At 40.0% G+C, this 19,702-nt stretch overlaps 1 protein-coding gene across 1 annotated transcript in view; it reads left to right on the plus strand.

The window, feature by feature from the left end:
• Window positions 1–19,702, plus strand: part of NPHP3 (nephrocystin 3) — a 100,754-nt gene that overhangs the window by 67,370 nt on the left and 13,682 nt on the right. The window contains exons 20-24 of the mRNA XM_087947906.1: window positions 9,275–9,464; window positions 9,808–10,049; window positions 10,980–11,055; window positions 12,572–12,699; window positions 17,628–17,868. Coding sequence (XP_087804032.1) covers window positions 9,275–9,464; window positions 9,808–10,049; window positions 10,980–11,055; window positions 12,572–12,699; window positions 17,628–17,868 — 877 coding nt within the window. The remainder of the gene's footprint in view (window positions 1–9,274; window positions 9,465–9,807; window positions 10,050–10,979; window positions 11,056–12,571; window positions 12,700–17,627; window positions 17,869–19,702) is intronic.

The following is a 19,702-nucleotide window of genomic DNA, read 5'->3' on the forward strand; positions in this document are numbered from 1 at the left end:
TAAAGGTGGCTGGGGAAGGACAGAGGCCGGCTGAGCAATCAGAGGAGGATCCAGGCCCATCCCCTATCCATCCTAGGGCACGCAGGGAGGAGAGGATCAGGAAAAGTGTGGTCTACTCAGGAGGAGAGGGCCATGATCCTCCTCATGGGTTGCAGCTGTGAGCTCTGTATAAGAGTTTGAAACTGCGTGTTCATAGGCGCTGAAGTCGAATTAGTGTTTTCCTTGGATGAGCTTTATCTTTGTTGGTGTTCTTCCCTTGGGCTCTCCCCGGTTATCTTCCTGGAATGTGTGATTAATTATCTTGGTTTGCCTTGGAACTCTCATCAAAACGGCTTGTTTCTAGTTTCCTTTTGCTTCATTATCTACTTTTTGAATTTAAACTGTGACTAATAAAACAGCGAAGCTAAGTTGAAGGCATTGCAAGACCTTGATTCATCTTTTAGTTTTTCTGTTATTTTTGAGACATTACGGGTCATCATATTTTGACTTCAGCCACCCCTTCAACTTATTTTTGCTTTTTGTGGGATGACCATGGATCAGCTCAGAGCAGACAACGGCAGTTAAGCCAGCAAGTGGCTCTTTTGACTGCACAGGTGGCACAAATGCAAGCTGTCTGGCCATGCTGCAAATGCCCAGTGGCAGTGCCAGATAAATTTGATGGTTCGCTGGCCCAATTTCCAGCATTTTGAGGGCAGTGCCAGCTTTATATGAGCCTTCGGCCTGAGGACTTCCCCACTGACCGGGATAAGGTGGGGTTTTTGATTAGTTTGTTGTCAGGCTCTGCAGCACGTTGGGCGATGCCTCTGTTGACCCAGACCAACCAGGTGTTGGACAATTATGCCGAATTTTGCCGTCAGTTCCAGGCCATGTTTAAGGACCCTGTTCGGAGCCAAACAGCAAACAGACGTTTGAGAGAGTTGAAGCAGGGGCGTAGCTCACTCATGGATTATATTGCTAGTTTTTGGGTGGTTGCCCAGGATGTACAATGGAATGAGGCAGCACTATTAGACCAGTTCCAGGAGGGTTAGTCGTCAGAGCTTCTGGACAAGTTGGCGCACACTGAATGCCCTCGCACCCTTCAGGAGCTCATGCATCTGTGTCTTTGTATCGATGCTAGGCTTCAGCAGCAACGGGTGCAATGACGGATGGAGACTGCATCTGTTCCCAGCAAGACGGCGCCCCTGGTGGAAGTGCCTTTGGAGGAGCCCATGCAGTTGGGGGCTGCCCGCCCTTGCCTGACTCAAGTAGAAAGGGATAGACGTCATTGTGATGGTTTATGCCTCTATTGTGGCAATCGAGGCCATTTTGCGGCCAAGTGTCCTGTTAAGACATCCACAGCAGCAAACGCCAGTGGTGGTGGGAAACGAGCATCGCTCGGCCTACGGAGGTCTGTAGGTCGGGTTGTAAAGTCCTTAGGACCACCATCTTTACCAACCTTGCCACCCTCGCCACCTTTGACATCTTCAACATCTCCACCCCAGTCATCATTGGTGAAGCATCTTGTGCTGACAGCAAGTGTGTTTGTGCTTGGTGTGGGAGCGGTAGAGATCCAAGCCTTGGTCGACTCGGGCCACAGCCAATTTAATGGATGCTCATTTTGTCAAAGCAGTGGTTCATTTCTCAGCAACAGGTGTCCCCACCAGTAATGGTAGAGACGATTGATGGTCAGCCCCTTCGTTCGGGACCTGTGGTTGCGGCAACCAAACCCCTTTGCATGCGTGTTGGGCAGCATGTGGAGGAAACTGTGTTTTACGTTGCCGCAGTGCCTCATTTTCCGTTGGTGCTGGGTTTGGAGTGGTTACAGGCCCATGATCCACAGATTGTCTGGTCCTCTGGAGCTGTGCAGTTCCTTGATAGGAAGTGTGCCAACCATTGCTTGTGCTCCTGTACAAGGAGTGTGGCTACGCCCGTGGACCTGGGTCTACCTGTGGAGTTGGTGGACTTTGCTGATGTGTTTGAGTAGAAGGAGGTGGATCAGTTGCCCCCGCATCGGGCGTATAACTGTCCAATCGACTTGTTGCCCGATGCAAAATTGCTGGTGGGTCGCATATACTCCCTGTCAGAACCGGAGTTGGCTGCGTTGTGGGATTTTATTGACAAGAACCTCTGGAAAGGGTTTATCCGGCCTTCTACCTCCCCATTGGCTGCACCGGTGCTTTTTGTAAAAAAGAAATCGGGGAGCTATGTCTGTGCTGTGATTACCGCAAGTTGAATGCAATCACAGTGAGGAATCGGTATCCGCTTCCCCTCATCCCTGAACTGATTGAGAGGCTTCATCAAGCTAAGATCTTCACGAAGTTGGACTTGCGTGGGGCCTACAACCTGGTTCGCATTCGTGCAGGAGACAAGTAGAAAACAGCTTTCCGGACAAGGTACGGTCATTTTGAGTATACCGTGATGCCTTTTGGATTAACCAATGCTCCAGCTGTGTTCGTGCATTTCATGCACAATGTTTTCCATGATTTCTTGGATCAATTCGTGGTCATTTATCTAGATGACATTTTAATTTACTCGGACTCCCTGCAGGAACACTGGCAACATGTGTGGCTGGTGTTGCAATGTTTGCGTGATAACCACCTGTTTGCTAAGTGTGAGAAGTGTCAGTTTGTACAAACCACGATTGACTTCTTGGGTCATTGTATTTCACCTGCTGGGGTGGAAATGGACCCAGGAAAAATAGAGTCGTTACAGGCATGGGAACCTCCACAGCAGGTTAAGGATGTGCAACGACTGTTGTGGTTCACAAACTACTACCGCACATTTATTCCTCGCTTTGCTGCCTTGACTGCTCCCTTTCTAGTCTGCTCAAGAAGGGAGAAGTTCCATTGGGGTGCTGAGGAGCAGGCAGCTTTTGAGGCGTTGAAGGTTACCTTTGCTTCTGGGCCTATCTTCAAACACCCTGATCCAGGCCAGCCGTTTGTGGTGGAAACAGATGCTTCCAATGTGTCTGTTGGTGTGGTGCTCCTCCAGGCCTATGCTCCCGCAGGCAGCTTGTTCCTATGCACCTATTATTCCTGGAAGTTGTGGGCTCCAGAGCGCAACTATACGATTTGGGACAAGGAGCTATTGGCGGTTAAGGTCGTTTTTGAGACATGGCACCACCTGGAGGCGGCTTGTCACCAAATCAAGTTTCGGACGGATCATCGCAATTTGGAACACCTACGTACAGCTCGGACATAGAACCCGCATCAGGTGAGATGGTCCTTATTTTTTGCTCGATTTGATTTCTGGGTGACCTATGTTCTGAGTGGAGGGAATCAACGTGCCGACGCCCTATCTCAGAAGCCTGTGAACACGCAGTTTCAAATCTTGCCCCGGACGGTGATTCCATTAGAGCGGTTTGCGGCTACCGAGGAACCTGTGGACCTCCGAGTGAGGATTAAGCAGCGGCAGGACCCATTTGTGGCAGCTCAACGTCAAGAATTGGATGAGAATGGGAGACAAGAGACTTCTTGGGCGTATATTGGGGACCTGTTGCAGTTTCATGATCACATTTACGTGCCTGGAGGTCCTCTTCGTGGCCTTATCCTACATCAATGTCATGATAGTCCGGTAGCGGGACACTTTATGGTGTTCAAAACACCCCATCTCTAGGACGTTTTGGTGGCCGAGACTTAAACATGATGTGTCGGGATATGTGGCATCCTGTGGGATCTGTCGACAAGCCAAATATGCTCCTGGTGTGCCCCCTGGTCTCTTGCAGACCTTGTCGAGACCAGAACGACCTTGGGGGGCAGTTTCATTGGACTTCATCACTGAGTTGCCACCATCGAAGGGTGCTACAGCCATTTTGGTGGTGGTGGGTATGTTGACTAAAATGGCCCACTTTATTCCGTGTGTGGGTCTTCCGATGGGCAAGATAACGGCTCAATTGTTTATCTCCCATGTATTCCGGTTGCATGGGTTACCAGACCGAATATTATCAGACCGGGGGGTACAATTTACGGCACACTTCTGGCAGACCCTACTCGCGAAACTGCAGGTTCAGGCGTGTCTGTCGTCTGCTCATCACCCCGAAACTGATGGGGGGACAGAGAGAGAAAATGCTATTTTGGAGCAGTACTTCTGCTGTTTCAGCAATACTCAACAAGACAATTGGGTGGAAGTGCTGCCGGTGGCAGAATTCGCTTATAACAATGCTCAACATGCATCCACCCATGTGTTCTTTGCTAACTATGGTTTTCATCCACGACTTTTCTCTTTAGCCCCATCTGATTCCCCATTTCCGGCAGTGGATACGTTCTTACAAGAGTTAAAAGCTGTGCACCACATGGTCCGCAATCAACTAGAGAGAGCAAAGGAGGACTACAAACATTTTGCAGACTGACATCATCGCAATGTTCCGCCTTTAGCAGTAGGCAATAGGGTTTGGCTCTCTACTCGATACTTACCAACGACACGGCCATAGAAAAAGCTCGATCACCATTACTTGGGACCTTTTCTGGTCAAGGTGGTGATCAATCCTGTGGCTTTTCATTTCTCCCTGCCATGGACCATGCGTATCCATCCTGTTTTTCATCGCTCCCTGTTAGTCCCTGCCTCGGCCGACAGTCTGCATAGATCAGCTCCATCACAGCCAGGCTCAGTAGCCCCTCTGGGAGAGGTGGAGTACGAGGTGGAGAGTATCTGAGTTTCACGCCAGTTGCGGGGCCGATTTCAATATTTGGTGGCATGGAAAGGTTATGGACCAGAGGACTTCACCTGGGTTGATGCCACTGATGTTCATGCTCCTCATTTGGTCCATGACTTCCACTCTCACTTTCCTCAACTTCCTCATCCACCTGGTTCTGGGGAAGGGGCCCTGCAGGGGGTGATATTGTCATGCCCCTGGTGGAGACTGACTCTGAGGAAGAGTAGGAACAGCCAACAGGGAGTGGAAGTGTGGCTCCAGAGGTAGTGGAGAAGCCTGGGGTAGGGCAGAGGCTGGCTGAGCAATCAGAGGAGGATCCAGGCCCATCCCCTATCCATCCTAGGGCATCCTAGGAGAGGATCAGGAAAAGTGTGGTCTACTCGGGAGGAGAGGGCCACGATCCTCCTCATGGGTTGCAGCTGTGAGCTCTGTATAAGAGTTTGAAACTGCGTGTTCACAGGCGCTGAAGTCGAATTAGTGTTTTCCTTGGATGAGCTTTATCTTTGTTGGTGTTCTTCCCTTGGGCTCTCCCCGGGTATCTTCCTGGAATGTGTGATTAATTATCTTGGTTTGCCTTGGAACTCTCATCAATATGGTTTGTTTCTAGTTTCCTTTTGCTTCATTATCTACTTTTTGAATTTAAACTGTGACTAATAAAACAGCGAAGCTAAGTTGAAGGCATTGCAAGACCTTGATTCATGTTTTAGTTTTTGTGTTATTTTTGAGACACTACGGGTCATCACATTGGGTCACGATAACACAAATTAGGTGGCTATAAAATCTAGATACATTAAATACACGTTTTATGATTTTTTCTTCTTTGGAGTATGATTCTACATTGCTATAAGGTATTTAAATTGATGTTATTATTTTATTTTATTTCTCAATTGCATACAAGATAATAGAAATAAGTATAAACATGAGTAAGGATACAGGAAATAGGTACAAATAAATTGGGACAATAGGAGAGGGACAGGAGGCACGATGGTGCACTTATGCATGCCCCTTACAGACCTCTTAGGAATGGGGTGAGGTCAATAGTGGATAGCTTGAGGTTAAAGGAGTGGAGGTTTGAGTATGTAACAGCTGAGTCAGGTAGTGCATTCCAGTATTGACCACTCTGTTGCTGAAGTCATACTTTCTGCAATCAAGTTTGGAGCGGTTTACATTGAGTTTATATCTGTTGTGTGCTCTTGTATTGTTGCAGTTGAAGTTGAAGTAGTCATTGACTGGTAGGACATCATAGCAAATAATTTTGTGTGCTACACTTAAGTCCAGCCATAGGCAGCAATGTTCTAGGTTGTCCAAGCCCCAAATTTCAAGGGTATTCTGTTGCGAGCAGAGGAGTGTAGTATTCTTCTTGTGAAATACTTCTGGATTCGCTCAATTGTATTAATGTCCAATATACAGTGCGGATTCCAGACAGATGAGCTGTATTCGAGTATTGATCTAGCAAAGGTTTTGTATGCAATTAGCAATTCAATATTACTGGAGGAGAAGCTTTGTAAGATTAGATTTACAACTCTTAATGCCTTTTTGGCAATGCTGTTACAGTGAGCTCTGGCACTTAGGTCATTTGATATGAATACTCCAAGGTCCTTGAGAGAGTGAGGGTCGTCAACGAGGTGATATCCGTGTAGCTTGTATTTGGTGTACTTTTTTTTTTAACCAATTTGTAGGATAATTTGTTGGTCAAGATTTGGAGTTGCAAATTGTTTGACCATTCAGACTCATAATCAAGGTTGCTTTGAAATGCAGTAACATTGTCAGTGGTGTTGAATAGTTTTACATCATTTGCGAAGAGGACACAGTTGCTTATAAGGTGATCGCAAAAGTCATTTATGTAGAATATAAAGAGTGTGGGTCCTAGAATGCTGCCTTGGGGGACACCACTGTTAACTGGAGCAAGTTTGATACAGCGCTCCCTAATTTTACTATTTGTTGCCTGTTTGACAGGAATGCAGTAGGGATCCGGAAATGCCGTAAGAGTTTAGTTTTAACATTAGTTTATTGTGTACCACTGAATCAAAGGCTTTTGCAGAAGTCTATGTAAATTGCATCTGTTGCTTTACCCTGGTCGAGTAGAGTAGTTCATATATTTTTATAGTGTAGGAGTTGTAGATTGCAGGACAATTTTTTCCTGAAACCAAATTGGTTTTTGGGGAGTAGGTTGTTTGACTCTAAGTGGAGCGTAATGGATTGGTTGATTGATTCCATGACTTTGCACATTATGCAACACAGTGAGATTGGTCTGTAGTTTTCAACCAGGCTGGGGTCACCTTTTTTGAAAATAGGGATGACCATTGCTAAGGTCCATAGGTTCGGTAAGGAGCTGGTTCTGAATGATCTCATATATTATGCTTAGGGGTTCTGCTATGGCAATGGAGAGCTATTTTAAGAAGTATGCACATAATCTATCGGGGCCAATATATAGGGATGGTTTTAGGCTATGTAGTGCCTTTTCAACGTTATCTTCTATAAAGTCAATATGTAGTAGATCATTGCAGTTAGTTGTGTTACGACTAGGAAATGTGGGGCATGAGCCATTGCTGTTTACAAAGACTGAACTGAAGAACGTGTTGAAGAAGTTGGCCTTAACAGTTTCATTGCTGCAGTCTTTCCCATTTGGTCCTTTTAGGGGTGGGATGGTTCTTGAGTCTTTAAGCTTGGTGTTTACAAAATTGTAGAAGGTGCAGGTGGATTTTGTGCATAGGAGTTTTTTCTCTTGCTTGCACTGATAATTGGTGCATTCTGCCTTCATCTGTCAGCATAAGGTGTTGTATCAGTTTTTAAAGTTTGCTATGTAGCTAGTTTTTTTTAACGCCATAGCAATTTTTTCAAATTGAAGTTTCCATATTGTTATGGGTAATTTTTTTTTGGGGAGGGTTGGTACATAAAATTTGATGACTCTTTCAAGTTCAAGCAAGAATGCATTATAATAGTCTTCTGTAGTATTACAGCTAGAGAACAGAACGTGCCAATCAAGAGATGGTAGGTCGGCAGATATGAGATCATAGTTGGCTTTTTTGAAGTTGTATTTGGGGAATCTATCATTACGATCCTCTTTGTGAGGGCGTAAATTTAGACAAAAGTCAATCATGCTGTGGTCACTGTTTGAAAAGGGTTCTTGTATTTTTAGGCCATAGATTAAGTTTGAGCTGTTGCAGATGAGGTTGAGGTAGTTGTTGAGTCTAGTGTTGTTAGTTACTAATTGATCCAGTCCCAGTGTCGTAACAGCATTGTACAGGGTTGCATGCATAGGTTCGGATGTACATTCATTTAGGATCCAATTTATAAGAGGTAGATTGAGGTCACCAATGAAAATAAGAGGCTGTGGGCACGAGGTAGCCCATGTTAGCAGTGAAGTTAGCTTGTTAGCTTGTTAGCTTGTTTGCATGAACTATGTCATAATCAGAGGTTCTGTAGCATAGTAAGAAGCAGATTGTGGGATTTAAGGACAGTTCACAGACTATGGTCTTTGGAAGAGCAAGCTCCTGTGTAATTTGAATTTTTTTAAGATTTAGGGACTATATATAGAAGATAGCAACTTCACCTCCTCTACGGATTTCGCGATCTGACCGATAAACGTGATATTCTCTGATTGTGGTAATGGAGTCTGGAAAAGATGCATTCAACCACGTCTCACAGACAAATATGTCGAATGTGGCCATGCTTAGTAGGATGAGGAATTCATGCATTTTGTTTGCGAGGCTTCTTGCGTTGAGTAGTTTGCATTTAAGATATGTAGTAGTGGGTCTGGAGGATGTAAGGGGCCTGCATGTCTAAAGTTGGATGTTGCGGTGATGGTTATTGGGACGTAAGTTGAAGGTCTTTTGATATATTATGTGCGGTAGTCAATGTATTTCCTAGTTTGTGGAGTCTTTTGAGCTCAGAACATAGTTCACGGGATTGTACACATTGTTGTAAGGTTAGGTCAGGACAAGAACGAAGATTCTTACAGTTGGTATTACTCTTGGTGAGTGAATCATTTTTGCAAACAACCCTGCAGAAGCGTGGAGCCACCGAGCCGTCACTGTTTTTGAACTCTGGGCCAATGTGGGAAATGTTGAGTATTTCATCAGAGGAGATGGTTGATGCTTGATAGTCACTGATGATGTTGCCGACATTTGTGATGTCATCATTGTCATTGTTGTCCTCTCTAGACCAAATAAGATGGCTGTTGGGATGCTTCCGTTCACGCTCAATGGCATTATTATTATGTTAAATTATTATTATTATATGAGAAGCATTATTTCCTAACAGGACAGTGCAGTTCTATAAGAAGGACAGCCACAATCTTGACCACTAGCTTTCAAAATTGTATGCTAAGCATTTGAAGAGCAGTGTGGCAGGGATAGCTTATAAGATATATGGGCACCTGTTGAAAATGTTTGTATTTCAGTTCCTTTATAAAATTGGAAAGATATTCGTTTATTTTGTATCGCCAGTTTGGTTCATACATTGTTTTAATTTTTTTAAAAAAACTATGAGCTACTTATTGCAGTCCAATTCACCTATAAAGCAAAGCTGTTGTGGTAAACCAAAAGCAAACAATCTATGTAAATACTTCACACAATATATTAACGTGACCAATAAGATTCTTAGAACGTTTTAATGAGTTTAATTAGTATTTACTGCTTGTAGGGGACATTTTGCAGAACTACTCAGCTACTGGCAGCTTCTTGGGAAAGATAAGAGCTCCATGGCAGTAGAATATTTAAGTTCTCTGAAGTTATATGAGAAAAATTGTGAAGGAGAAGAAAGCATGATCTGTTTGGCTGATCTTTATGAGACCCTGGGGCAATTTCTAAAAGACCTAGGTCTTCTCAGTCAGGTAAGTACCTCTCCAGAAAAGAAGACACATTCAGATCTCTGTTTTTCCAGTGGCATATGTAGAATCAGATTTCCGGAGAAACTTGAGTTTTTACTTTCATTTAAATATGCTTCTTATTTTTCATGATTATGGAAATTTGACAATAGATATAAGATATCTGTATCAGTTTAGCCATGTGATTGATTAATCAATGCAACTGATTTCATGTTATCATTTTTACTGAACCAAACTACCTCATGTAGAATTCAGCCAACAATTGACATTAAGGCTAGGGCCGTGTGTGTGTGTGTGTGTTACTGCCTATCCTTTTCTAAAAAGAAAAAAAACCTCACCTTCTTCACAGGCAATTGTTCCATTGCAGCGCTCTCTGGAGATTCGAGAGACTGCCCTTGATCCAGATCATCCCAGAGTGGCTCAGTCACTTCATCAGTTAGCTAGTGTTTATGTGCAATGGAAGAAATATGGCAATGCTGAGCAGTTATATAAACAAGCACTTGAGATCTCTGAAAATGCTTACGGATCTGATCATCTCAGGATAGCTCGTGAACTTGATGCTCTGGCAACATTATATCAGAAGCAGAACAAGTAAGGAAAAACCATATTGTATCCAGAACCTGCCCCCGCTTCATTTTTAACAAGATCTTTCTTGGGGTGCTGCTAGAATTTTCTTGGTATTGAATTGGCCAAGGAATTGGGTTTGAGAACATTGGGGGAATAGACAGGGAATGAAAGTTTTGAAGATAGGGAATGATTTTAAATAGTTAATTATTGTAAATAATCTTATGGAAACCTGGGAGAAAAATTAGGGAGGATTGGAAAGTAATACAATTCATAAAGCAAATGTGATTGTTGATTGGTTTTACTATATTTCTTAGTTTATGTGTTATCTGCCTCATTCATTATGCAAAACACTGTAACTGATATTTTTGAAATATCATTTTAAGGAATTGTTTCAATTTTGTTTCATCTTAGCTTATTTACAAAAATTAAATGGATTTGCACGAAGTTAATACACTGATGGAAAGGAAGGAGAAAATATCAGAATTCATAAGCTACACTAGGAACTAAAAAAATCATGGAAAAAGAAAAAGAATAGAAAATACTTCTGCCAAGAAAATAATACAGATTAATTCATAGAATCATCAGAATTCAATCAGAAGGAGAGTTCAAGTTCAAACATCCATATTCACAGCTAATACTTACATGAAACCTATACATTAACCTGGGTGTCTGTATTGTGCCAGATTTCTGTGGGCTATTAATGACAGAAGAACTGAAAGAAGAAAACATAAAGATGAAATTAAAAGTCAGGAAAAAGTTTAAATCTGTATATGTTGATGCCTTGCACCAATATTGTAAAAAAGTTATATAGTACTGTATAGTACAGGACTTTTGTTGACTTTTGTTGGAACCAGTACCCATTATATCCTGAGAAATTATGATCTTCTATAAATATTCTACTGCTAAAACTTCTGTTGATCTACTAGTTATTATTAATTGCATTTTTCATTTTAGATTTGAACAGGCTGAACATCTTAGGAAGAAATCCTTCAAAATTCAGCAAAAAATTGCAAGATGGAAAGGCAGTTTGGTAAATACATGTAACTTCACTGTATAGTGTTCAATATCTTTATATAAGCAATGACTGTTGGCTTGAGTCATCATTTTTTTAAAAAATGACAAAGCTGTACTCAGATTAGATTGGCATTCTTGTTAGTATGTATTCAATATGGATTAGAACAGGAGTCGCCAACCTTTTGGACCTCAGGGACCAACTCATAATTTTAAATCCCAGGGACCACTAATATGAATTTTGACTGACGGTCAAAATTGCTGACATTGGTGGGAGAGAGAGAGAGAGAGAGAGAGATCTGATCTAACCTCTCTGTCTCCCTCCCTCCCTTTCTCTCTCTCTCTCTCTAACACACACACAAACACACAGAGGTGGGGTGGGATTCAAATTTCTTAACCAGTTCTGTGGGCATGGCCTAATTTGTGGGTGTGGCTTGGTGATCATGTGACTGGGCGTGGTTTGCATGTAAATATTATAAATATTTATGTAAATATTGATTTTTTTATAAAAAAAAGAGCAATTTTTACCCAAAATCAGGCAAAGCAGACGGAAGATTGAACTGCTCACAGAATCACAGATTCACTTAGAGATCTGTGTTTCTGCCATCGGCTAGCTGAGTCTGCACTGTTTCAGTCCTAAGGAAGGTTCGGCTCTGCTTTTAAAGATCTAAAGATTAGCTAGAAAGCAAGAAATCCAATGGTTTCCTGCTTTCTAGCTAATCTAAATCTCCTGGCAGAACACCTGATAGTCGGAAAAAGGAAAAATAGCAATTTAGCAGACAAGTGTGCCAGGTAAGGAGTGAGTGGGCGGGGAGGGAGGGCCATGTAGGTGGCGCAGCCTGGATTAATTGCTTTGGGGGGTGTTCTGGGGGTGACATTTCTCTGCGGACCACCAAAATTTTCTTGCAGACCACCAGTGGGCCACGGCCCACCGGTTGGCGACCGCTGGACTAGTAGACCTCTGAGGTCCATTCCCACTCTAATGTTGTATTTATATGGTTTTGGCGATTTCAGTAAATTGATTCAAATGTCATTTACAAATACAACTTGAAACTGTTATATCACGTTAGCTATATTAAATTTCCGTACCAAAATAGATTGTTTTGATTCTTTTTTCTCAAAAAGTTTTTAAAAATCAGAAGTATTTTATAATTCTGAAAAAAATGTCTAGCAGTACTATCATTCCTACTTATTTTTCTTTCTCCCTCTCCCTCTATCTTTTTATTTTTAAGAAGGGAGAATTTTCATGCAAATATTCTCTTTTTCTGCCTGTCTCTCTCTCTCTCTTATCTAAATGGATAGATGATTTGGGGGATATATTTATACGTTTTATAGTATAATTTAAACTTCCCTTTCTTTGCTTTAAAATATAGTATAAATTGGAGAGGTAAGTTAGTAATGCATGCATTTTTTGTGGAACAATCCATATTCAGATTCTGTCATGGATTCTACAGGTTGACTTCAAGCATGTTTTCCCTTAGTTTTACTATAGGACATTAGAATATCAAGGCAATAATTTCTTCATTTGCTTTTAGTATGGATTTGCTCTTCTTCGTCAACGATCTTTGCAGCTGGAAGAGCTGACTTTAGGTAAAGATACCTCAGACAATGCTCGAACACTTAATGAGCTTGGAGTTCTCTACTATCTTCAGAATAATCTGGAGTAAGTAATAACCAGGTGACAACTTATATATCTTAAGCTGAAGGGTTTTTTGGAAGCTAACTAACTAGAATAGTTGCATTAATTCTATGCAAGAGTTCCATTTCTGGAAGTAGTGATATTGAATAGCTTTTTAATAAACATATTAAGAATATCAAAGTTTCTACTTCCTTAGAGGATACCAAAATTAATGTAATTAAAATGCACAACCTTTTTGCTTGCATTAACGCATTACCTTTGTAATAAAAACATGAAATGTTGAGTTTATCAAAGTCTTAAAGGAAAACTTGATATTTATTTGCCAGTACAAAGCATGATATTAAAGACAGCTTTATTTTTATGAAGGTCACACAATACCCTATGAATTCAAAATATTTTGGCCAATCACATTTTCTTTTTTTAAAAAACAAATTTTATTAGTTTTTAAAGACAAACAAAACATAAAACATAAGAACATAAAACCTCTTTTCTGAAAGCTACTTGTAAATTTTAACAAGGCAAATAAAACATTGTTTTATGCAGCATTAACACATCTTTTTCAAATTTCTCGTTATTTCTCCCTTTACTTTTATTCAATTATATTTCTTTTCTATATTTATCTATTTTATATGTTTTTATTCATTATACTTATATTTTCATCTGACTTGTTTACAATTATTCTCTTCTAACATTCCTCCAAGGTTTTATTAATTCTCAATCAAACGTAAACACACAAAAACACAAAACATAGAAACATAAAACTTCTTTTTGGAAAGTGGCTTACATCTTTTTGTACAGACCTAAATCAAATTCATGCTCATCTTGTATACCATTACTTATCTTATTTACCATTCTATATTTTCTATATAACTTCTCCCCTCTTTTCACTCTCTTAATTCTATTTTATTTATTTCATCTTAATTTAAATCATTATACTTGTATCTTTGTCCTGTTCTTTTCCAATTATCTATTTATCTCTTCTCTTTAACACAAAATTTCTCCTGTAATCACTAATTGAAGTATGATGCCTTTCTATCTTTCCCCAAAATTTAACACTTGAAATAATACATAATTTCCATTCTGATTCTGCTTAGTACACTCTAAATACTACATTTTAAAATAAGAAAACAACAAACCTATAATATAGTTAGATATATAATTTCCATTCTGATTCTGCTTAATACATTTTAGATACTACCCTTTAAAATAAGAAAATAAGAAAATGACAAGTTTATAATGACATTAAAACAATAGCAAATTAAACTCTATCATTAAACCTTAAGCATTTTAATATTTTAACATTTTATTAAATCTTATAATATTCCAATTTTCTATTTCAAATACAAATACTACAATACAATTGTGTACTTTTGCAGAATCTCTTTTTAATTATACTTTATCCTTTGTCTCTAAAAAAAATCTGCTTTTTCCCATCTTGTTTCAAGCCTTTATGACTTCTTTCCCCCTTTTCCCTTCCTTTCTTATCCAATCTGGCCTTTTTACCCCCCCCCCCTTAACCTCCGTCTTTTTAACCTCCCCTCTCTGTTGTATTCCTCTTTTCTGTTGCTTTCTGACATTGTATCGATTTTTCACCTTATTTTTCTCTTTCTTGGTTGTTTTTTTGAGTCTTAGATTCTCCATTTTCCTTCCCCTCTTCCTCCCTTCTTTCTTGGCTAAAGTTATTTGTCCATTAAAGATGGCTTCTTGTTGTTGTTGTTGTATTTGCTGATAGATAGAAATCGCCATTTCTAAGAAATGAAAAACAGATCCAAAGGAGCCCTTGCCTTCTTGTTCCTCTTCTTTTAATTTTTCAAATTCCATTTTTAATTCTTCCACCGATAATGCCATTGTAAGTTTTTTTCTTCTTCTTTTTTTTTTAAAACAACCCAAATGTTTTTAATCTTAGAGTAGGTTCCAGAAGTCCCAAAGTCATCAAGCAATCCAAACAAACACAAAATGTTTCATTTAGCACCTTCTTCTCTTCACACTTTCTCCTCCTGGGGCAATATCAATTACAAAGTTCCAAAATATATTTTTGAAGTCTTATTGCAGTTAATTTCTAATCTTATAAATTCTCCTCCAGCAAGATCTTAATATAAGTTTTTTTTACCTCTCCCTTCCCACTTATAGCAAAAGAAACTTTTAATTTTTACCTTCTGTACCAAAGCAGGTTTTTCAATGTCCATTTGCTATCTCCATAAGGAAGGAGAGTGAACTTTCCCTTTTAACACTTTCATTCGCCGCTTTCACAGTCTCCTTTGGAAACAATATATCATTCAATTTTTTTTTTTTAGTTCCAGGGTTTTTAGATATATCTTAGGGTCCCAGTTCAGCCAAAGAACTTTCACTTTCTGACACTTCCTCCTGCACGATCTTGTCCGGCTGAAGGTTTCTTTGTGGCGGCCATTGCTGACCGCCGCTCCACCGCCTTAGGAAAAAGGAGTCTAGCCGGCTGGGGAGAGGGGTTGCGATATCCCCAGACCCCTGCCCGGATCTCCTCTGTCTTCCGTTACCTCTACGGGGTAACGACAGCCTCCAAATCCAGCTGGATCAGAGGCACTTCAGCAGCGAGCGCAGCAGGAACCGCGCACAATCGCGGATTCCTGCCGCCGCCGAAGCCTTGCAACTGGAAGTTTTCGGCCAATCACATTTTCTAGATGACCCCAGAATTAGATTTCAGACATGTTATGTTCAGTATGCATGATTTGATTTGATTTAATTTACACTGACCATCTTGCTGTTTGATTATTATTTATTATGCCTTTTTTCTGATAAAAAATCTTAAAGAACTGACCGAGCAGACCAGATCTCTAGCTGTAATTCATGGAAGGGAAAGTAACTATTTTTATTAATAAACCATACTTGTCTCAATTTATACAGATACTAAATTAAAAAGAGTGATTTGTTAATAATAATAATCAGGTACATAGAACTTAGTAAGTCAAAACTAAACTTATACCCTGTTTCTCCAACAATATGGCCTCCCCCAATAGGAAGTCCCAGCATGTTTTATAGGCATGAAATGAAATTAAGCCCCTTCCCCCAAATCAAGGCCTATATTAAAACATGCGAAATGGGGGGGGAATGGTGGGAGGGCTTGCCATTAGGAAGTACTTTTGTTGCACACCCGGATATGGTGCTGCCTGCATTGACCCCAATACAAAGTGCCCCACCAATGCCAAGGTCAACATCCAAGCCGTTGCCACCCACCCACCCAAAGATGCAAGGGGGGGGGGAATTAAGTCACCCTCGAAAAGACAGCCTAGCCATTTTTTCGGGGCTCAAAAAAAAATAGGACCCGGCCTTATTATATGAGAAACACGGTAGCAAGTTGTGTGATTTTCTAATAATACATTATTTTTCAACTGGAATGTGACATGACTTAATTATTATCTTGAATGCAGATTTGTTGCTATCCAGTCATTTTTTGAGGATGAGGGCTGACCTGATTTGTATGACTGAGCCACTGAAGGGAGCCCCCCCTCCCCCCAAATGTGTCTTCTTAGGTTTCGAGTGTGGCATTAGCCATGACTGTAGGTCAGGGGTGGTGGTATGACTATCATTATATGCACATTTCTGGTGGCATGGGTGTCAAATTCGCTGTATCACGTTGTTGTCTTGTGATATTTTGCAATGTTTTCCCCATTCATGGAGCTGGGCATGGCCTGCACTTGATGCATCCGGCCTGCGGGCCAGTCTGACACTCTGCTCTAGGGCATTACTAATTGAAGGACCCTGTTTGTGAGGCTAGGCCATAAGGATCAGTGGAGATTGCTGTTCACTTACCCTCTTCACTTCAAAGTGCTCTTGAAGATTTCTGGGTTTGTGAATATAATGTGCCACTTGTGTGAACTGCATAAGTTCCCAGTTTACTTTGACTGCAATTAAATGTGCTAGTTATCACCTTTAAAGCTTTATATGACACAGACTAAATTATTTGTGGGAATACCTATCCCTGACAGATTCTGCCTATCCTGTCAGATTGGATAGGGTAATCACACTTCCCACTTCTAGTGGTGCTTGGAACATGCTTTCCCATAGATCACCTGCCTTGTAGAAGGTATCTGGCAGGGGTTTTTAGCTTTCTGGAATTTAGCTTTCTTGAGACTATCAAGACCTATATCTATTTATGTCTGATTGTTGGGGAATTCCTAGGGGATAATTGAAATGTCAAGTTTTAGGTTTTGTGTTATGGTTTTATGAACATCCCAGAGTTGTGCTTTAAGACAGGCAGCCATACAAGTCTTTTGAACAAAATAAATGAATGAACAATAAATTGCAGTTATAACTAGCTTGACTTCAGGGGATGAAGATTTCCATTAAAATAAATTAGCAACTTCTCTGTTTGTTCGTGTTACTACGGTGCTGTGCTGTTGTAGCCTGTCGGGCGCCGGCCCCTCCAGCAGCCAAATCAAAGAAGGAGGAGGAGTCATGGGAGTCAGGGTTAGCATCAGGGCAACGTGGGAGCTCCGAGGGTGAAGAGGGAATGGAGCTGGCAGAGAGAGAGAGACAGAGGCAGAGCCTGGGCCATCAGTCATCCCTCAGATGGAAAGTCAACAGCCCCCAGATGGGAGGTAGTTGATGAAGAAGAGGACTGACAACTGAATCCAGTGCCTGACGTGCAGCTGCACAGAAGGCAGAGAAAAGGAAAGCAGTGGAAAACCATGGGCCGATCCTGGGGAAGGAAGAGCCACTGCTGCTAGCGAGGCCCCACCCTATCTCTAGGGATAAAAGACAGGGGGAAGTGATGAATAGGTGTGGCAGACAACTATTCATCTTGGATGAACTTGTTAGTCTGTGAGAGAAACTTTTTGCTGGGGCTGCCGGCATTCCTAATAAACGAATCTTTTGGGTTCATGTCAGAGGATTTCTCATGTTTGGGGAGCTGGGTCAGAACATGTGTCATTGACATGACAATATACACTGATACTTATTTCTAAACTGGCTGATAGGACAGCAGAACTTTTCTTGAAACGCTCTTTGGAAATGAGAGAACGGGTTCTTGGACCCAGTCACCCTGATTGTGCCCAGTCACTGAACAATTTAGCAGCCCTCAACAATGAAAAGAAGAGCTATTACAAGGCAGAGGAATTGTATGAGCGAGCATTGAACATCAGGAGAAAAGCATTAGCACCTGACCATCCTTCTTTGGCTTACACTGTGAAACATCTAGCTGTGCTTTACAAAAAGCTGGTAAGTATTGATGTCTAATATGTTTAATATTATGGATACTTTAGAATGCCAGGAATTTCTGATTATTGATCATCACTGGGTTGGGCTATTGGCATTAGTGCTCCAAGCTGGGAAACAAAATGTTATCTATCTCTGATTATGTACTTCTGGGTATTAATATACCAAAGTGTTCAAACTGAAATTTTATTTCAGAAATATTATTCATTATCTTTCTCCAGAACTATGAAAGCAGTGCATTCGCTCTCTTTGTGAGTCTATGTAGTTGTACATGTGTGCTCATTTCTGTGTCTGTGTGTACCCCTACAAAAATAAATGTATGTATACATAAAAATCAGTTGGTTTAGTTGCAAAATTTAGATTATTTTTTTTAATTAAAATTTTTATTTTAAACAAACATTGACAAACAAAACATAAAACCATCTTCCAGTTACATACAGTGTGTCGGTTGGTTACAAGTCTTTTGTGCTTCATCTCCATAGTCCTTACTTATAGTTTGAATAAATTCTCATATTATCCATCTAGTATATGTATATATATATATATATGTATTATTATCATTGTTAATGATTTATTTGACTATAACTATTATTCCATCATTTTATGTGAGACATTCAACATTTTGGATTAATTTATATTATAACGTTCAATACCCCATCATAAAGCCATCCAATAATAATACATCCTGATGTTATATCCTCTATAATTCTATTATCTTTGTATTATAAAGTTATCTAAGATATATCATTTCCATATTTTTTATCTAACCATTGATAAAATAAATCCCATATTGTTTATCTTCTTGTTCTCTAATTTCAAATGTCAATTTACTCATTTCAGCACATTCCATTATTTGCTTGTTATTTTCTCATTTTTCCAATTTTTCGAAAACACAATTCTGGCTGCTGTTAATACATTTACAATCAAATATTTCAATTCTCTACTATATATTTCTGGTAAAATCAGTCAATATGTCTTTTTGTCATTTTTTTCCAACCATGTGTGGATTGTAGTTCAATATCTTTTTGCCTCTACGCACGTCCACCACGTATGGTAAAATGAATCTGATATCTGATGACATTTCCAACACTTTTCAGATTTATTCTTAAATATTCTTGCTATTCTCGTCGGGGTAAATGCCACCTGTAAAACATCTTATACAAATTTTCTTTATATGCTGTTGACATTGTCATTTTATAATTTTGATACCACAATTTGTGCCATTTCTCTAAATCAATCCCGTATCCAAAATTCCCTCCCCATGCAATCATTGTTTCTTTAACTTGCTCTTTCTCTAATTTAAACTCTAGTAAATGTCCATGAAGTTTTTAAATTACCTTTTCAGTACCTGTCAAAATTTTATCTAAATCAGTCAACTTATCATAGAAACCTTCTGTTTTAAGATCTTTATCAAATATAGATTGTATTTGTACATATGGAAACCAATTCATCTTTATACCTTGTTCTTCTAATATTTGCATAGATTTAAGTTCACCCTTTTCATTCAATATCTCTCCATATCTAACTGTTTGTTCCTTTTTATATGTTATTGGATAAGAAAAAGCTTCAATAACCAAAATGGAATTTTCAAATAATACTGCTTTTTAATCTTCTCCCAATTTAATAACAATGCCTCTCGAATATGTCTTCTAAAATACCCCTGCATTTTAGTTCCCTTATACCAGAGGAAGGCAATAAAGTCAATAATCTACTGTTCTAAAGTCAATAATCTACTGTTCCTTAATGTTATCCATTCCTTTACCCACATCAAATTTGTTGCCTGATAATATAATTCCCAATTGGGCAAAGCAAATCCTCCTCGTATTATTGCATCTTG

The sequence above is a fragment of the Notechis scutatus genome, chromosome Z, assembly GCF_049901735.1.
Source record: "Notechis scutatus isolate UNSWTSFEM ecotype Mainland chromosome Z, rNotScu1.2, whole genome shotgun sequence".
NCBI classification, from domain to species: Eukaryota; Metazoa; Chordata; class Lepidosauria; order Squamata; family Elapidae; genus Notechis; species Notechis scutatus.